The sequence below is a fragment of the Trachypithecus francoisi genome, unplaced genomic scaffold (assembly GCF_009764315.1).
Source record: "Trachypithecus francoisi isolate TF-2019V2 unplaced genomic scaffold, Tfra_2.0 Lachesis_group13, whole genome shotgun sequence".
Lineage (NCBI taxonomy): Eukaryota > Metazoa > Chordata > Mammalia > Primates > Cercopithecidae > Trachypithecus > Trachypithecus francoisi.
The window spans coordinates 5,936,597-5,951,497 of NW_022681458.1; the positions used below are offsets into that span (position 1 = coordinate 5,936,597).

The window sequence follows — 14,901 nt, forward strand, 5'->3', positions numbered from 1 at the left end:
AATGGAATTGTCCTTAATTTTATTTTGATTGTTCATTGCCAGTGTATAGAAATACAATAGTTTTTGTTTTTTTTGAGATAAGGTCTTGTTATGTTGCCCAGGCTGGTCTTGAACTCCCAGCTTCAAGTCAGCCTCCCAAAACATTGGGATTTAAGGCATGAGCCACTGCACTTGGCCTTTTTGATTTTTTAAGAGTCAGAGTTGTGCTCTGTTCCCCAGGCTGGAAAGGGGTGGTGCAATTGTGGCCCACTGCAGCCTTGAAATCCTGGGCTCGAGCAATCCTCCTGCCTTAGCCTCTTGAGTAGCTGGGACTACAGGCCTGTGCCACCATGGCCAGCTAAGAGTTTTGCATATTGATGTTGTAGCCTTCAATTTTGCTTAACTTGTTTCTTGTGGGTTCCTTAGGATTTTCTACTTAAAAGATTATGTCATCTGGAAATGGAGGTAGTTTTACTTCTTCTTTTCAAATCTGGTTGCCTTTGGTTTCTTCTTCTTGCCTAATTCCCTGGCTTGAACCTTCAGTATAATGCTGAACAGATCTGGTAATATTCTTGTCTTGTTCGTGATCTTAGGGGAAAAGCCTGCAGTATTTCACCATCAAGTACAATGTTAGCTGTGGGGTTTTTAGAGATGTCCTTTATCAGGTTCAGCAAATTTCCTTTTATTCCTAGTTTGCTGAGTGTTTGTTACCAGGAAAGGGCAATGGGTTTTGTCAAATGTATTTTCTGCATCCCTTGAAAAGATTGTTTTTCTCTCTTTACTGTATTAATGTGGTATATTACACTGACTGATTTCTGTGTGTTGAACCAACCTTGCCTTCCTTGCATTCAATGCCACCTGATAACAGAGTATAATCCTCTTGTAGATGCTCTCTGGCTGTAACATCTGCTGGATATGTTAGGCCAGACAACAGTCTGGTAAAGGAAGAAAACAGAAGACTTGGGTCTCCAGAAGTGAGGAATGAAGTCTAGGGACTTGGACTAAGACAGTGAGTTCACAGGTGAGATTGTGGACTTTAATTTTTCCTACTTAGTGCAGACCAGAGTGTCTCAAACTTTAATGTGCATAAGAATTACCTAGAGAGTTAAAACACACCACTGGACCCTACCCCCTAGGGATGCTGACTGAGTAAGCCTGGGTGGGGCTCAAGAATATACCTTTCTATGTGATACTGATGCTATGATAAACCACTATATAGATACAAAGCAAAATAAACATGGACCACATCTTCTATATCAGCAGGTCCTACACAACCACTGGGGAGGGTATGGACCACTTGTCCCTCTCACTGCCAGTAGGCATGACCCAGGCCTCAAAGCTGATTGTGTCTTCCAGATAAAAAGGAAGCCCAGGAAACTTCATAAATATTATTTTCTTTTAGCACTAATCTACATAATTAAGTGGGTGGAAAAATGACTAGTCTCTTCTTAGAAATGAGGAATTACCCTTCTTTTAAAAAGATTAAAATGGCAGAAGATGCTAGGCATGAAACCAGAACCAGGAACTTTGTGGCCTGAGCTATGTATGGCTCCATACTGTACCATGCAGATAATAAATATGATTGTGAGGTCTCTGTAATATAGGCTTTACATTCCCAAAAGGCAGTGTTGGGTCAGGGACATGAGTAGGATGTGGTTCTGTGAAACATGGGGACTCTTTAACTCTGCACCTGTGTGGGTGGATCTCAACATTTTACAGTTCTCAGCGCTGTTTTTTTGTGGAAGCTCTTAGGATTAGCACTGGTGGAAGAGAATTAAGACTTCAGAATCATGGCTATGTGACTTAAAAGGTCAGGTTTTGGCCAGCCACAGTGGCTCATGCCTGTAATCCCAGCACTTTGTGGGGCCGAGGCAGGCGATCACTTGAGGTCAGGAGTTCGAGACCAGCCTGGCTAACATGTCAAAACCCTAAAAATGTATTTTCTACTAAAATGTATTTCTCTACTAAAAATACAAAAATTAGCTGGCTGTGGTGGTGCACGCCTGTAATCCTAGCTACTTGGGAGGTTGAGGTAGCAGAATCGCTTGAACCTAGGAGGTGGAGGTCGCAGTGAGCCGAGATTGCGCCACTGCACTCTAGCCTGGGCGGCAGAGCGAGACGCCAACTAAAAAAGAAAAAAAAAAAAAAAAGTCAAGTTTGCTACACGAATGTAAACTAAAATGGAAAAGGCTTTATGATTACTTACATTACTGTAAGTGAAGCTACTGTACAGTGGAAAGATACTGTAGTTATATTATTATACGTAAGTTTGCACTACTTATTTAATAAGTTTGACACACGATGGCTACTGAGACAGAAACTGACCAGGGGCGAGTGGTAGGGGATGCTGCTAAACATGTCGATTCTCTCAATGCCACTACTGACATGGATTTGGCAGAAAAGGAACAGGAGCAGCAGCAGGACTGCAGAGCGGCATCTGGAGTCAGATCCTGGTGCCTGCAGTCTGACCCGCGCTCCCATGTGACCCTGGCACACTCCTGGGAATGGGGATAATCCAAGCACACAGGGCACTGCACGCTCCGGCCATGTTTTTGTCTCCCTCCTCTTCATTATGAAGAAGAAGAAAGAGAAAAGTGCCCTAGCAGACAGAGAATCCCTGGTACAAAACAAGCAAAACACCACTGAAAGACAGGGCCCCTTGGAAAATGCTCGACTGCTGGAGCAATCAAAATACAGGCCATATTTATTGGCCTATGTTATATAATTCAAGCCTAAAAAGGTTAATCTTCCCATTCCATTCCTTCATATACTCCCGCAAGTAGACACGGGCTTGAACGTGGGCAGGACACCTGGAAGCCAGTTGCTACCTGCTGATGACTTGCCTTCTCATCTGCTGGGGTAGTAAAAATTCTTAAGCATCAGAAACTCCTTAATTGTCACGACGGTCATATTTCAGAATGTAAATGATAAGGATTTTCAACCCAAGACAGCTCTGTGGTAGCAAAGCCGGCTCCCAGCACACACTGGTTTCTTGCAGGATCAAACAAATAACTGGGGTTCGTGTGCGGCAGGCGGCATGATACACCGAGAGCACCATTCTGTCCGTCTGGTTCAAAGGCAAATGTGAGTACAGTTATCCTTTCAAAAGCAGATCCCATTATACTTAACCTCACGGAGAATCTTCTTAGAATCACCGTTCTTATAATTAGAGCCAGGCTTTCCGGAGAGCTTGCTCGAATTCCCACCAAGCTCCCTGGCGGAGGTTCACTAGATGCACTGCTGTGTCTGTTGTCAAGTGTAATCTATAGGTATTATTTTAAAGGCAGTGTTAACGTACTTCTCATTTGTACATTTTCCTAATTGGCTTAATATTTATAGCAGAATATTTCTGATCCGGGCCCGGAGCTCTAGTAAACTGAAGCATATTTAGCAGTGTGCTAATGAGGACCATCCAGTCATGAAGGGTGGCTAAGTGAGTTATGGTTCTCTCGGTCTGATTCCAAGTTGGCTTGCTAAGACAAGTTGCTAAAATATCTTAAGTAAAGGCTGAGGTCCCCGAGCAGCTGTTGCGTTTGCAGAGCTGAGGATGTATAAACTTTATTGGTAGTAAATGTCACTCCTGCAAGCAGACGGTGTGCCTGCAAACCCACGGCTCCTTGGAAGAGTCTGCCACTGTCGTGGCTTGAGCAGGGCATCGTCCCCGCCTGGACGGGGAAACTAGGAGGGTGGACCCGCTCTGCGGCCGGGGCCAGGGCATGCCCACTGACAGGCACGCCGTGGTGACAGAAATTCACTTTGAGTTGCAATTAGTGGCACTGTCATTTTCGGGGGCTCCTGCCAATTAATTAAGCCTGTCAAATAGAAAAACCACAGCGTTCACATGATAATTTATATTGGAAGAGACGAGCCTCACAGAGCACAGCGGCTTCCTCCACAAACAGAATTCTCCCTCAGAGCACTGAAAGAAACACATGAAAACAAGGCACAGAAAACCACACGCAAAAGTGTGCATGTGTGTACGTGTAGGGGGGTCTGCACGGGGAAGAAGAAAGTTAAACTGTCCTTGCTGTAATTGTTAACTCTGATCGCCGGAGTAGAAGACAGGCTGATTAAAACTCCAAACGAGCCTCCAGCTCCCTGAACCCTCTGCGTCCGGGATGATAGAATCAGAGGAGTTTATTCATACCATTAAGCCCCAGAGAACTTAATTGAAAGAAGAGCACAGCCCGGACCTTGACAAGCGGGAGGTCACAGTAATTGCTGCCGGACATATTTAACATTAAGATAATCAGGCCATTAATTACCCTTTGGATCATTAAATCAGCCAGTTGCAAAATGAAATTTCTGCCTCTATTACTCACTTGAGAGACCACAGGGGTGGCCTTTAATTTATCAGTGAGCTTGAGATACAAAGGCTGGGGCTGGGGGAGGGCAGTCGGGGAGGGGGCCCGGGCCCGGCAGTGGCGGCAGGGGCAGGGCATCAATCCGCCATGCTCGGTGATCGTGGCAAATTAACTAGGTAAGATAACCTCCGCTTCCAAAGGCAGGAGCCGGGAGTATGTAAATAGATGAGTGCAGACAGGGAGATCAGAGTCTGCACACCACTTAGCAGGATAATAAAGGAAATCATCCTTGATTATCAGTGCTAATTTGGACACTGCCGGTAGCTTGTTATGCGTGTTCTGAGTAGCATTTAATTAATTCAATTGCTTGTTAATGAGGGAAGTGACATGTGGGGAGCAGATGCCACCCAACTGCAGATGGACTCTGGTCATCGCGGCAAAGTCCTTTTTCTATTTTTTTTCTCCTTTCTCCCCCTCCCCATTTTTTTTTTTTAAAGAAAGAAAATAGGAAAAGGTGTCAAGCATAGAGGAACACTCAAAAGAGACAAAACAGTGACCTCAGCAGGCCAAGAACTGTTGAAAAATAATAAGATGAGACAGTCCTGGGGCTGTGTGGGCAGTCGTGTTCCCTAAGGCCACATTTGGAACAGTGCATCTTTATGCCAGAAATTTGAGCCCGAGATTACTATATTGTGATCTTATGATCAAACCTAACAAGACAAAGACACAGCCAAGTGGTACTGCTTTTAATATCTCAGAGTTAGCTGTAGGGATCCAATTATTTTCAGTTTGGATACATTTCCCCTTTATCAATATCTCCATGTGCATAAATAAGATGAAAGTGGAGTTCCAGAATCAAAGAGAGACGGAACTCACATCACTGGGCAGACTTGTTCCATCTGGAAGTGTACGGCCAGTCTCTCCCACGCAGATTTCTGATGTCTGGCCCCAAATCTTCCTATCGAAGGCGACATCTTTTTATAGGTTAAAGATGAGAAGGGAGTTTAGGCATGGAGGTGAACTTACAAATAATGGGGGGAAGAAAAAGAAAAAGGATGCTAAAAGAGGGAAAAGAACACGTACTAAATCAGCAAACTCGGTTCCCTTCCAAGTGGCATCAAAGAGGTAATGGGTGATTTCAGTTGCGCTTAGAGCTCCTCTCAAGGGCTCTTTCAGGGAATTGAAAACACTGTTCTCCACTTCCAGGTTCCTTTGATTTCCTGGCCCAAATCAGCAGGCTCCCAAACCCCCGTGTAAACAGGCTACCTGCACTCAAATGCAAATAGCAGCGAGTCCCTGCAGGGCCGTGGGGGCCAAATGCTTTGACCCTGGGAGGCAGAGATGGGAGACGCGGCGCCACGCAGAGCGAGGCTTCCGCCAAGAGGAACGAGGCACCAGAGGGCTCTGCTCCGTCTTGCTAGGAAATCACTTGCGCTGCAGCCAATCCCAAATGTTTTTAAGTGCAATGGGGGCAACAACAAAGAACAGCGGCCGGGGCGCTGCCGCGCAGCCCCGGAAACACTGCTGTGTCGGGAGAGAGGATGAGAGGATGGAGAGAGGGAGAGAGGATGTGCGTGGACGGGTTTACTGAGACCGCTTTGCTGGTGCTGCAAACGTCAAAGCCCCAGTTTCACTCACATGAGGAATTCCAAGGCCCCGAAGGAGCAAGAGCACCTGACATGTGTTCCATGATGAGGAGGTCCCGCTTTCACTCAGTTACTCGTTCAATCATTCATTCATGCAGGAGACAGCCGCTCCACTGTTTCAGCATCTTCACCTCTGAGCTTATTACTCTCGCCTTTGAAAGGCTCACCATGGAGCTCGGCAACTTCTCCCTACAGTAACACCATGTGCCTCTAACACTGGAACCCAGAGCCCTGCCTGGCCGGTGGCCCCCGGCCCCGCTGCTCAACACCCTACAACACGCTGTTATGGTACCACACACACACACAAGTCGGGTGTTATGAAGTCCGGTTCTACACACAGCTGACTCCTCCCTTCTTAAACCCCTAAAACCTAGTTAGTTCTGTCCACTGTTACTACCTCGCCACCACTTCAACGTCCCCACTTAAAATCAGTATTTTAAGTGTGTGCTTAAATGGTATCAATAGCAATTAGAGAGGGGAATTGTGATTCTACCCCAGATGTAGTTAATTGTTGTAGCATTGATCTGTTCTCTAACGCGCTGCTTTCTCCAAATTAAACCCCCATTACAGAGGGGGACGAAGGGCGTCCTCTCCCCTCCTGTGACAATAAATTTAATATCGAATGCACTGGGAAAAAATGGCAGTTGTTGCAGAATCCATCCAAAAAGATTTTTTTTTTCCTTCCTAGGAGTAATTAAAAGATGCTTTTCTTGACTAATGATTCCCCTGTTTAGGAATGGGAAGTCAATACTGCTTCAGCCGTCAGCTTCGATTGATCATGATGCTGCTCAAGTTTGAACGGCAGTTCTCAGGGCGGCAGAGATTTACTAGAACCAATTATAAGCTGTCCGAAGCTGCCCTAATCAGGGGTGCAGGGACACGGCAGAGGCCGGCTGTCCAGGGCGCCTGTTGTCCTAACTGGCCGCACAAATAGGTGACTCCAGTGTGCGGCAGTCTCTTTGGAGGAAGATCTGCTGTGTTCTACTTCCCCACAGTCTTGAATTGTGTGTGTGTGTGTGTGTTTGGGGGTGGGGGCAGGCGGAATGACGCATTTCTAATTATATTCCACTGTCAGAATGAATCTTCTGCACAAGGCGGAATGGACCAGAGCTCCTCGGGAAAACAGCTGGGCCCTTTTTCAAAGAATTACACCGAATATATTGCACTTGGCTTTTCCTTCGATAGAGATAAAAATTTATTAAAATATTTCTTTTTGGTATTACCTGAGGGCCACATTAAAAGAACCTTCCAGCTGTTTCTCCTAACAATCGTAGGTTCTGCAGACCAGGAGGGGTGGAGGGAGTGGGGAAGGGGGAGCGGGGGTGGCTTCCAAAGGCAGAATCTTCTCACGTCATGGACAGAAAGAACTGCGTGCGGAGATTCCAGCCCCGGCTTTCACTTTCCCGTTTTCTATTGAGGAGGTGGTGAAGGTGGTGGGAGTCTGAATTTCTACTCTGTTACTGGCCTGGGTGTGTTTTGCTTTGGACAGTGTAGTTAAGGCTTCCCGCATGTTCCACCAGGACCCCGGCCTTCCAGCTGGAAGGGACAGAGGCCTTGCTGGCTGCCTTTAGTCCTCTTGGGAACAGGTGGGACAGACAGAACCCATGAAGAGATAAACCCCTCCCCTCTCCCCTGCCCCCAGGGTTGCTTTTAAAGTGCCAGCCCTGGCTCAGAGGCCCTTCCTGCTTCTGCTCTTTGGGCTTCCCCCATCCCTGCTCCTCCTCATTCATGGGAGGCTGCCATCCACGGTGCTGGACTCGCTGACACGCACTCCTCCCCACGGGCCAAGCCTGCATCCGCCGAGGCCACTCCCACCCTCCAACCAGCCTTCCCACCTGGTCCCCTGGCCGCGGCCCTGGGAATCACTCCCTATTCCAGCTCAGATGCCATCTCTCCAGTGACACTTCCCAGAACGCACCTACTGCCAGCACTCTCCCGAGCCCTGGCATCCTCAGGCGGCCCCGAGAACCTTCACCAATCACCAGGGAACTGCAATCATCACTTACTGTTTCTTTTCTACCAGAAAGTGCTCAATGATTATTTGCTGATTTTCACTGAAAACAAAACTCCCCAGGAAAATTACTACAGGCACAAAGAAACATTCAATTCTTGTATGTGTTTATCTTCTTAGGTGCGAAGGGAATTTAGAAATGCCACAGTTACCTTCAGCAACAGCAGGGAACCACATCACCAACACCACAGTCTCGGAGAGGAATTACAACTCGGCACTGCTCTTTAGGAAAGCTATGGTGACTGAAGAAAAGATGGGACTGACCTGCAACCACTGTACTTGTGAGAAAGCAAGTCTCGGCAATAGGTCTCTAAAATACAATGATGTGATGTAACTAACACTGGAAAAAAGACTGGGCTCTACACTCAAGAACTTAATTCAAGGATGCAAATTAGAACTATAAAATACCTGTGTACACACAATCTTCATTTACGAATGAAGATGAAATTATACAATATTTATCAGGTAAAACATGAACGCATATATTTGCTTCTAATAATTCTAAATTGTTTCTAAATTGTAATGGATGGATAAACAAACTTTTCTAATAGTTCAGGGTATTGAAAATAGTGAATGTGCTTCTTTTACATATAAACAGTAAGATGCATCGTTTTTTCCAACATATTTCAACGTTTTCTGTGTTCATACATTCAGCTCAATCGAATTTCCAATCATTTTTCATTTTCAGACCCAAGTTTCCTCCAATGTTATTATCTATGAAAAAATAGGTATTCAAACATGAATTCATGTTTTAAGCATGTCCACAGTTGATGACCCAGCCGATTGTTATGGTAGTGTTAAACCAAGAAAAATAATTTTTAAAGTCCACAATGTCTTTGGTTTGTAAGAAACTTACCCCTGTTTACACTATAGAGCATAACTCATAAAGTGCTCATGTATCAAAACCATGTAATTTTAAACAAATACATTCTTTGCACCTTTCCTGTCCTCCCCACTACCACAGAATCCCTCACACAGAGAGCAAGATGAGTAACACACCAGCTTCATTCTCTCCAGTGAGCCAAGGGTGGCACCACAAATTCATTTTTCAGTGTTAATGAATTGAAGTCTACCAGCCCTTCTCACGTTCTTACTGCTCTGCAGTAGAAACCGGTTTCCGTGGCTGAACCACAGATTACCACCTGAACTTTCATTGTATCTGATCAGCAGCAACACAAATCAGAGGAACCTAAAAAGTACCAGCGATGGGAGACCTCTCCTCTCCCTTCATCTCTTCAGACACCTGAGAGGCAAACACTGACAGCAAACCTCAAACCCCTGCTTCCTATTGTGGGGGAAAAACATAGCACCTGAGCAACCCTGGAAGCCACTTGCTTTGGACAAGCACGGAGATGAAATGCTCTATTCTGCCTCCATGCCATACGCCTTCTGAGAAGACATGCCATTTTATCACCTCTTAGGAACATTAAATATGTATGTGTACTCAAAAGCGGTTTATAATAGCTGTAAATGAAAAATGAGAAACTAAACGGCCTCAAAATAAATGCGTTTTTTTACACTGTTGAACAATTAACATTAATGAGGAGTGACACCACACATTATGCTGAACTCGGTTGACTAAATGTGTTAGAGATATATTTTAGAAAATAAAATATATTTTGTTACCATAAAAATAACTTTTATGTGATGGTGGCGGGGGGGAATGACAGAGCAGATGCTTATCAAAGCTATAAGAATAACAAAATTAAAGGATCAAAAATTCATAATTAGTGTCAACGGCACAGCTTATGCCTATTAGAAATGTATTAATTAAAGTAATATATTCATAAGGTTAGAAGCTTAATACATTTCTAAGAGGGGGAGAGAAATCTCCAAGGCCTAAAAACAAACAAAAAATTAAGGAGTGTGAATTATCCACGTCTGCTTAAGACCAGTTTTAAACACAGACATTCCTATGCCGGATGAATCAGAACTCCTGAACTCCTACAGGTTATCAGGGCCATCCCAATTGTGGCCGTCATGACGATCACTTCCAGTTGCCTAACTGTTGGCAAACGTGTCGGGAGCTAGGCATCTTCCAAAGTTCCTACCTTGTGGAGTCTACTGAGGGTTTCGTCCGCCCCTGGCTGCTCTCTTCCCAGACGCTGTTGGCTAGCTCGTTCCCGATGGACGACATCACCTTGATGAGCTCGACTGGCCAGTCATCCAGGTCCAGAGATCGGACTCGGGAAAGGTGGGTGCCAAGATTTCGGTGGATCCCTGAGCACTCGATGCACATGAGGGCTCCCAAGTTCAAACTGGCCCAGTTAGGATCTATGGGAAAAGGAACAGAATGCTAAATGCAATCAGACCATCATCTCTCATTCCAACTGTCCTTAGAAATACAAGGCCACAAATCAGTCCAACTTCGCATCCACAGGCTCTTCCTAGAACCACATCCACGGCTAGAAGAAATGCTCCCTAGCCAGTGCTCAGTCCTGTTTGAGGTGTCCCAAATGACTGGCAGGTGGTAGTAGCTTCAGAACACATTTGGCTGAAGCCAAAGCCTTGGAGTTTCCCACACTAAATAACTGACAGCGTTGGTTTGGATAGAAAAGATGCACTTTCCCATACGTCACAGCAGCATTCACCTTGAGAGGGCTGACCTGTATGGGGAAAAAACACGTGTGACTCAGCACCCACTGTGGACAGCTGCTGCCGAGGAGAAGTGCTGAGGGGCAGCCGGGTGACACCGTGACTCTGGTCATTCCCTCATTGCTACCTCTGCAGCCACTGGCACATCAAAGTTTCCAGGAGGTACACAACGGGCATGCCTGCAAATTTCAAAGATGAGAGAGAGGTACACTACAGTGCAAAAATACCGTTTTCAGTGATCTTATTTAACTATAGCTACTGAAGCAACTGCACTGTGGGCAAGTTGGCGGGCAAGGCCCTTTGGTGGGGTTATCACACAGCGCAACCAACGCTGACTTGCAGAATGAATGGTGACAGGCTTTGGGCTGTGAAACCAGACCAAGGACTAGTGCAAGGATTGCGCAGGACAAGAAGTGGGTTCAGACAGCAGCACTGGAGCACTCACTGCGTGAAACTGGCTGGCATCATCAGAAGACCAAGAACTCAGGCCTGGGTTGACTTCATGCTAGAATCTACAGCTGATGTGCTGAGATGGGGTTGCCCTTGAGAGTCAATGGCTTTCACCAATGTAAGTAGACACGGCTTACTCACCTGGGAATAGGCAATGTTTGCTCCGGGCACACTTGAAGAGTCAACAAAAGACCAAGTAGCTCAGGTCACATTTGACACACTAGGGAGACATCTTTTGTTTTAAATGTCAAGTGACCAGCAATAGCTTTACGCCAGTTGATCAGAAATCAGAAAACCAGTCCTTTATTTAACATCTACTGCACGTGCAAGAAGGCAGTGACAGATACCACAAGAAATGTGAGAAGAGGCTGGGTGCGGTGGCTCATGCCTGTAATTCCAGCACTTTGGGAGGCCAAGATGGGCGAGATAAGGTCAGGAGTTCGAGACCAGCATGACCAACATGGTGAAACCCTGTCTCTACTAAAATTCCAAAAAAGTTAGCTGGGCATGGTGGAGGGCACCGGTAATCCCAGCTCCTCGGGAGGCTGTGGCAGGAGAATTGCTTGAACTCGGGAGATGGAGGTTGCAGTGAGCTGAGATCCTGCCACTGCATTCCAGCCTGAGCAACAAAGCGAGACTCCTTCTAAAAAAAAAAAAAAAAAAAAAAATGCGAGAAGAGAGGTCTGTGACCTCAGAGAGGTTCTGGCTGGGAAGGGGAAACCTGTGCATCAAATGGAGAAAACCCAAGCAGAAGAGAACAGAGAAATGCAGAGACTCAATGCTAAAAAGTGTAGTCAGAACCAATGCGCAGGTCGCACGGGAAGGAAGAGGGCAGCGGGGACAGGAAGGATAGCCACATGGGGGATGCCCTGGTCTGGGGGTGTGGAGGGTGGAGGCATGGCACACAGCTGGCATGGACCCCTCCTCGCCTGTGGCTCTCCCTTTGTGTCTGCACAGCCCACCTCTCCATTGGCCCCCTCTGCTTCTGCACCTCTGGATCACTGACAACCAGGTCCCCACCTCCAGATCAGGGATACAGCACAGCCAAAGTCACCAGCCCCTTCCAGGGCTAAACCCAAAAGACTCCTGTGGCCAACATTTCACTTGGCCTCTTGTGGGCTGGTCACTGCCCAACCCCTCCTCACAACACTGACTACTACTTTTTTTTTTGAAATAGGGTCTCTCGTGGTGGCACAATCACTGCTCACTGCAGCCTTAAACTCCTGGGCTCCAGTGATCCTCCTGCCTCAGCTTCTCGAGTGGCTGGGACTATAGGTGCATACCACCATGCCTGGCTAACTTTTGACATTTTTTTTGCAGAGATGGGGTCTTGCTATGTTGCCTAGGCTGGTCTTGAACCCCTGGGCTCAAGCAATCCTCCTGCCTGGGCCTCCCAAATGTTGGGATTAAAGGCAGAAGCCACTGTGCTGGGCCAGTGCTAACTTCTGATACCTTTTTGGTCAACAACCTCTCTGGATTTTTTTCCCACTTTCCTGGTTGCTCTGTTGTGATCTCTTTCCCAGCTCTTCCTCCCTGACCTCAGGGCTCCTGTGGGGTCATCTCTTCCGATTCTGTAGTCTCTTTTAGGCCAACCCAACCCACACTTTAATCACCACCCAAGCACTAACACCTCTTCCTGGCTCCCGAATTATCATACACGCAACGACCACGTACATTTCAGTTGGGAGAATCTCCTCGTCAACATCCACTCTGCAAATGCATTCTTCTGCCAGGTCCTTCCTGTCTCAGCTATTCAAGTTGGGACCCCAGGGGTCCACCTTGATTCTTCCATCATTCCCACAGCCAATCGCAAGGTTCTCAACCTCTCGTAAGTCCAACCAACCCTTTCTTCTAGAACCTACTGCTCCGATGGGCGTCCTCACCAGCATCGCAACTGGGGTGCAAGGGGCTCCTGTCTGCAGCCTCGCCCGTCACTTCCCTGCAGACCTCTTCACACAACAGCCAGGGCCCCACTGAACACAGTAGTGCTGATCATGTCACACCACCGCTCAAAACCCAGCACCTCTCCTGCTCCCTTACGTCCCCGCATCCGGCCCACCAAGTGCTGTGGGGAAGGGTCTCACACACTGTCCCCACTCACATCTGGATCCCTACAGCCACTTGCCTAAACTCTTGCCAGAACCTCTGATTTGGTACCTATGCCCACCCCACCGCCCTCCATGCCGCTGTGGGTTGCAGACACAGAAGCCACTCATGCTGGCCCCTCATTCAGACCTTCGTGCACCCGCCTCCTACCTCCCCCAAGCAGCTCCCAGGCTGTCAGGTCCAGATCTGAAGGACGACATGAACGCATGGGACACGTTCCTGTGCCTGGACTCCAAATTCTGTGAAACCCAAAATGTTGCAGGGGGCGGGGGGGGGAAAGTGTTCCAGGGCCCCGTGCTCACCACCCTCCGCTTAGAGACAGGGAAGGCTGGGGCTGACTGAGGGGAGAACCTCGCCTCTGCTCCAGCAGAGAATGACTCATCGGCAAGGGCTGGGATCTAAGCATCACCACTGCAATTTCCTTGAAAGACGTCTTAAGGCCAACTGGGACACTTCGCTGTGTCTCGGCCTGGGTGGAGAACCTCGGCCTGTGGCTGATCCCAGCCTCCTGGCACGGCCTCAGACCTCTGAACTGTCTCCTGCCCCCGACCTGGCTTCAGGCCCCGCTGGTTCCACAGCCCCAGGCCTGCCGTGCCTGTTCTCCAGGCCCCCACACCTGTGTGCGTGCCACCTGCCAGCAGTGCCTTTTCACCTTTGTCCTCTGTAAGCCTCTCGCTCTCTGGGCCTCAGCTCCCCTCCTGAGAAATGATAATTCCCATCCTCAAGGGGCTGTCAGAAGGATTAAAAGCTACGAGGCACTTAGAGCAGTGGCTGCCCCATGGGAAGTACAGCGTTAGGTGTTGGCTGTAATTACATCTGTTCCTTCACATATTCAACCAATATTAACACACTGGCTTCTGGGGATACAGTGGTGAAGAAAATGGAGAAAAATCCCTGCCCACAGAAATGTAGGACGTAGATTCTATGGGGACAGACCAACCAGGAAAAAGTCAAAAAACTAGGCCCAGCACAGTGGCCCCCGCCTATAATCCCAGCACTTTGGGAGGCCAATGTGGGAGGATCGCTGAAGGCCAGGAGTTTAAGAACAGCCTGGGCAGCATAGTGAGACTACCTCTCCACAAAAATTTTAAAAAATCAACTCGGCATGGTGGCATGCACATGTAGTCACAGCTACTCAGGAGTCTGAGGTGGGAGGATTGCTGGAGCCTAAGAGTTGAAGGCTGAAGTGAGCCATGATTATACTGCTGCAACCAAGGACAGGCCCTGAGAGGCAGCCCATCTGCTGCACTGCTGCACTCCATCCTGGGCTATAGGGCAAGACCCCATCTCAACCCACTCCTGCCCCCGCCCCAAACCAGAAAAGAGCTAAGAAAATTGTACGATACACCAGAGCTAGGAAGCCCTCAGGGCAGGACAGCAGGGAGTAGGGATGTGTGTGTATAATTTCAAACCTGGTGGTCAGGGAAGGACTAAGAGGCAACAATGGGAATGGAAACCCAACGTTGCGGGACCCAAGGTTCTATTTGTGGGCCAAGCTGAAGATGAGAGCCTGGATGTGCTCCTACCATAGGCTGTGGTGAGCTATCTGGTGGTGGTGGTGGGTGCCAGTCCCCTCTTGTGTGCAGGCCTGGAGTCCACAAAGGGAAATAAGGCAGGATTCTAGACATCAGAAAGGCCCAGGAGAGAGGGGCACCTGTGAGGTCCACGCAGCAGGGCGAGAGGGACCAGCACACAGTCAGCTCTGACCAGGGCTTCATTCACGACATGGATAGGCAGACAGAAAGCAGCAGAAAGGGTGGGCTGCCTCTCAGGGCCTGTCCATGAAGGTCAGACCTGCTGGTGAGAGCCA

General features: G+C 47.9%; 1 protein-coding gene across 8 annotated transcripts in view; it reads right to left on the reverse strand.

The window, feature by feature from the left end:
* AGAP1 (ArfGAP with GTPase domain, ankyrin repeat and PH domain 1) overlaps positions 1-14,901 on the reverse strand; it is a 637,917-nt gene that overhangs the window by 70,769 nt on the left and 552,247 nt on the right. For all 8 annotated transcript variants that reach the window (XM_033229802.1, XM_033229800.1, XM_033229801.1 and 5 more), the window contains one exon: positions 9,992-10,214. In XM_033229802.1, the coding sequence (XP_033085693.1) occupies positions 9,992-10,214 (223 nt within the window). The remainder of the gene's footprint in view (positions 1-9,991; positions 10,215-14,901) is intronic.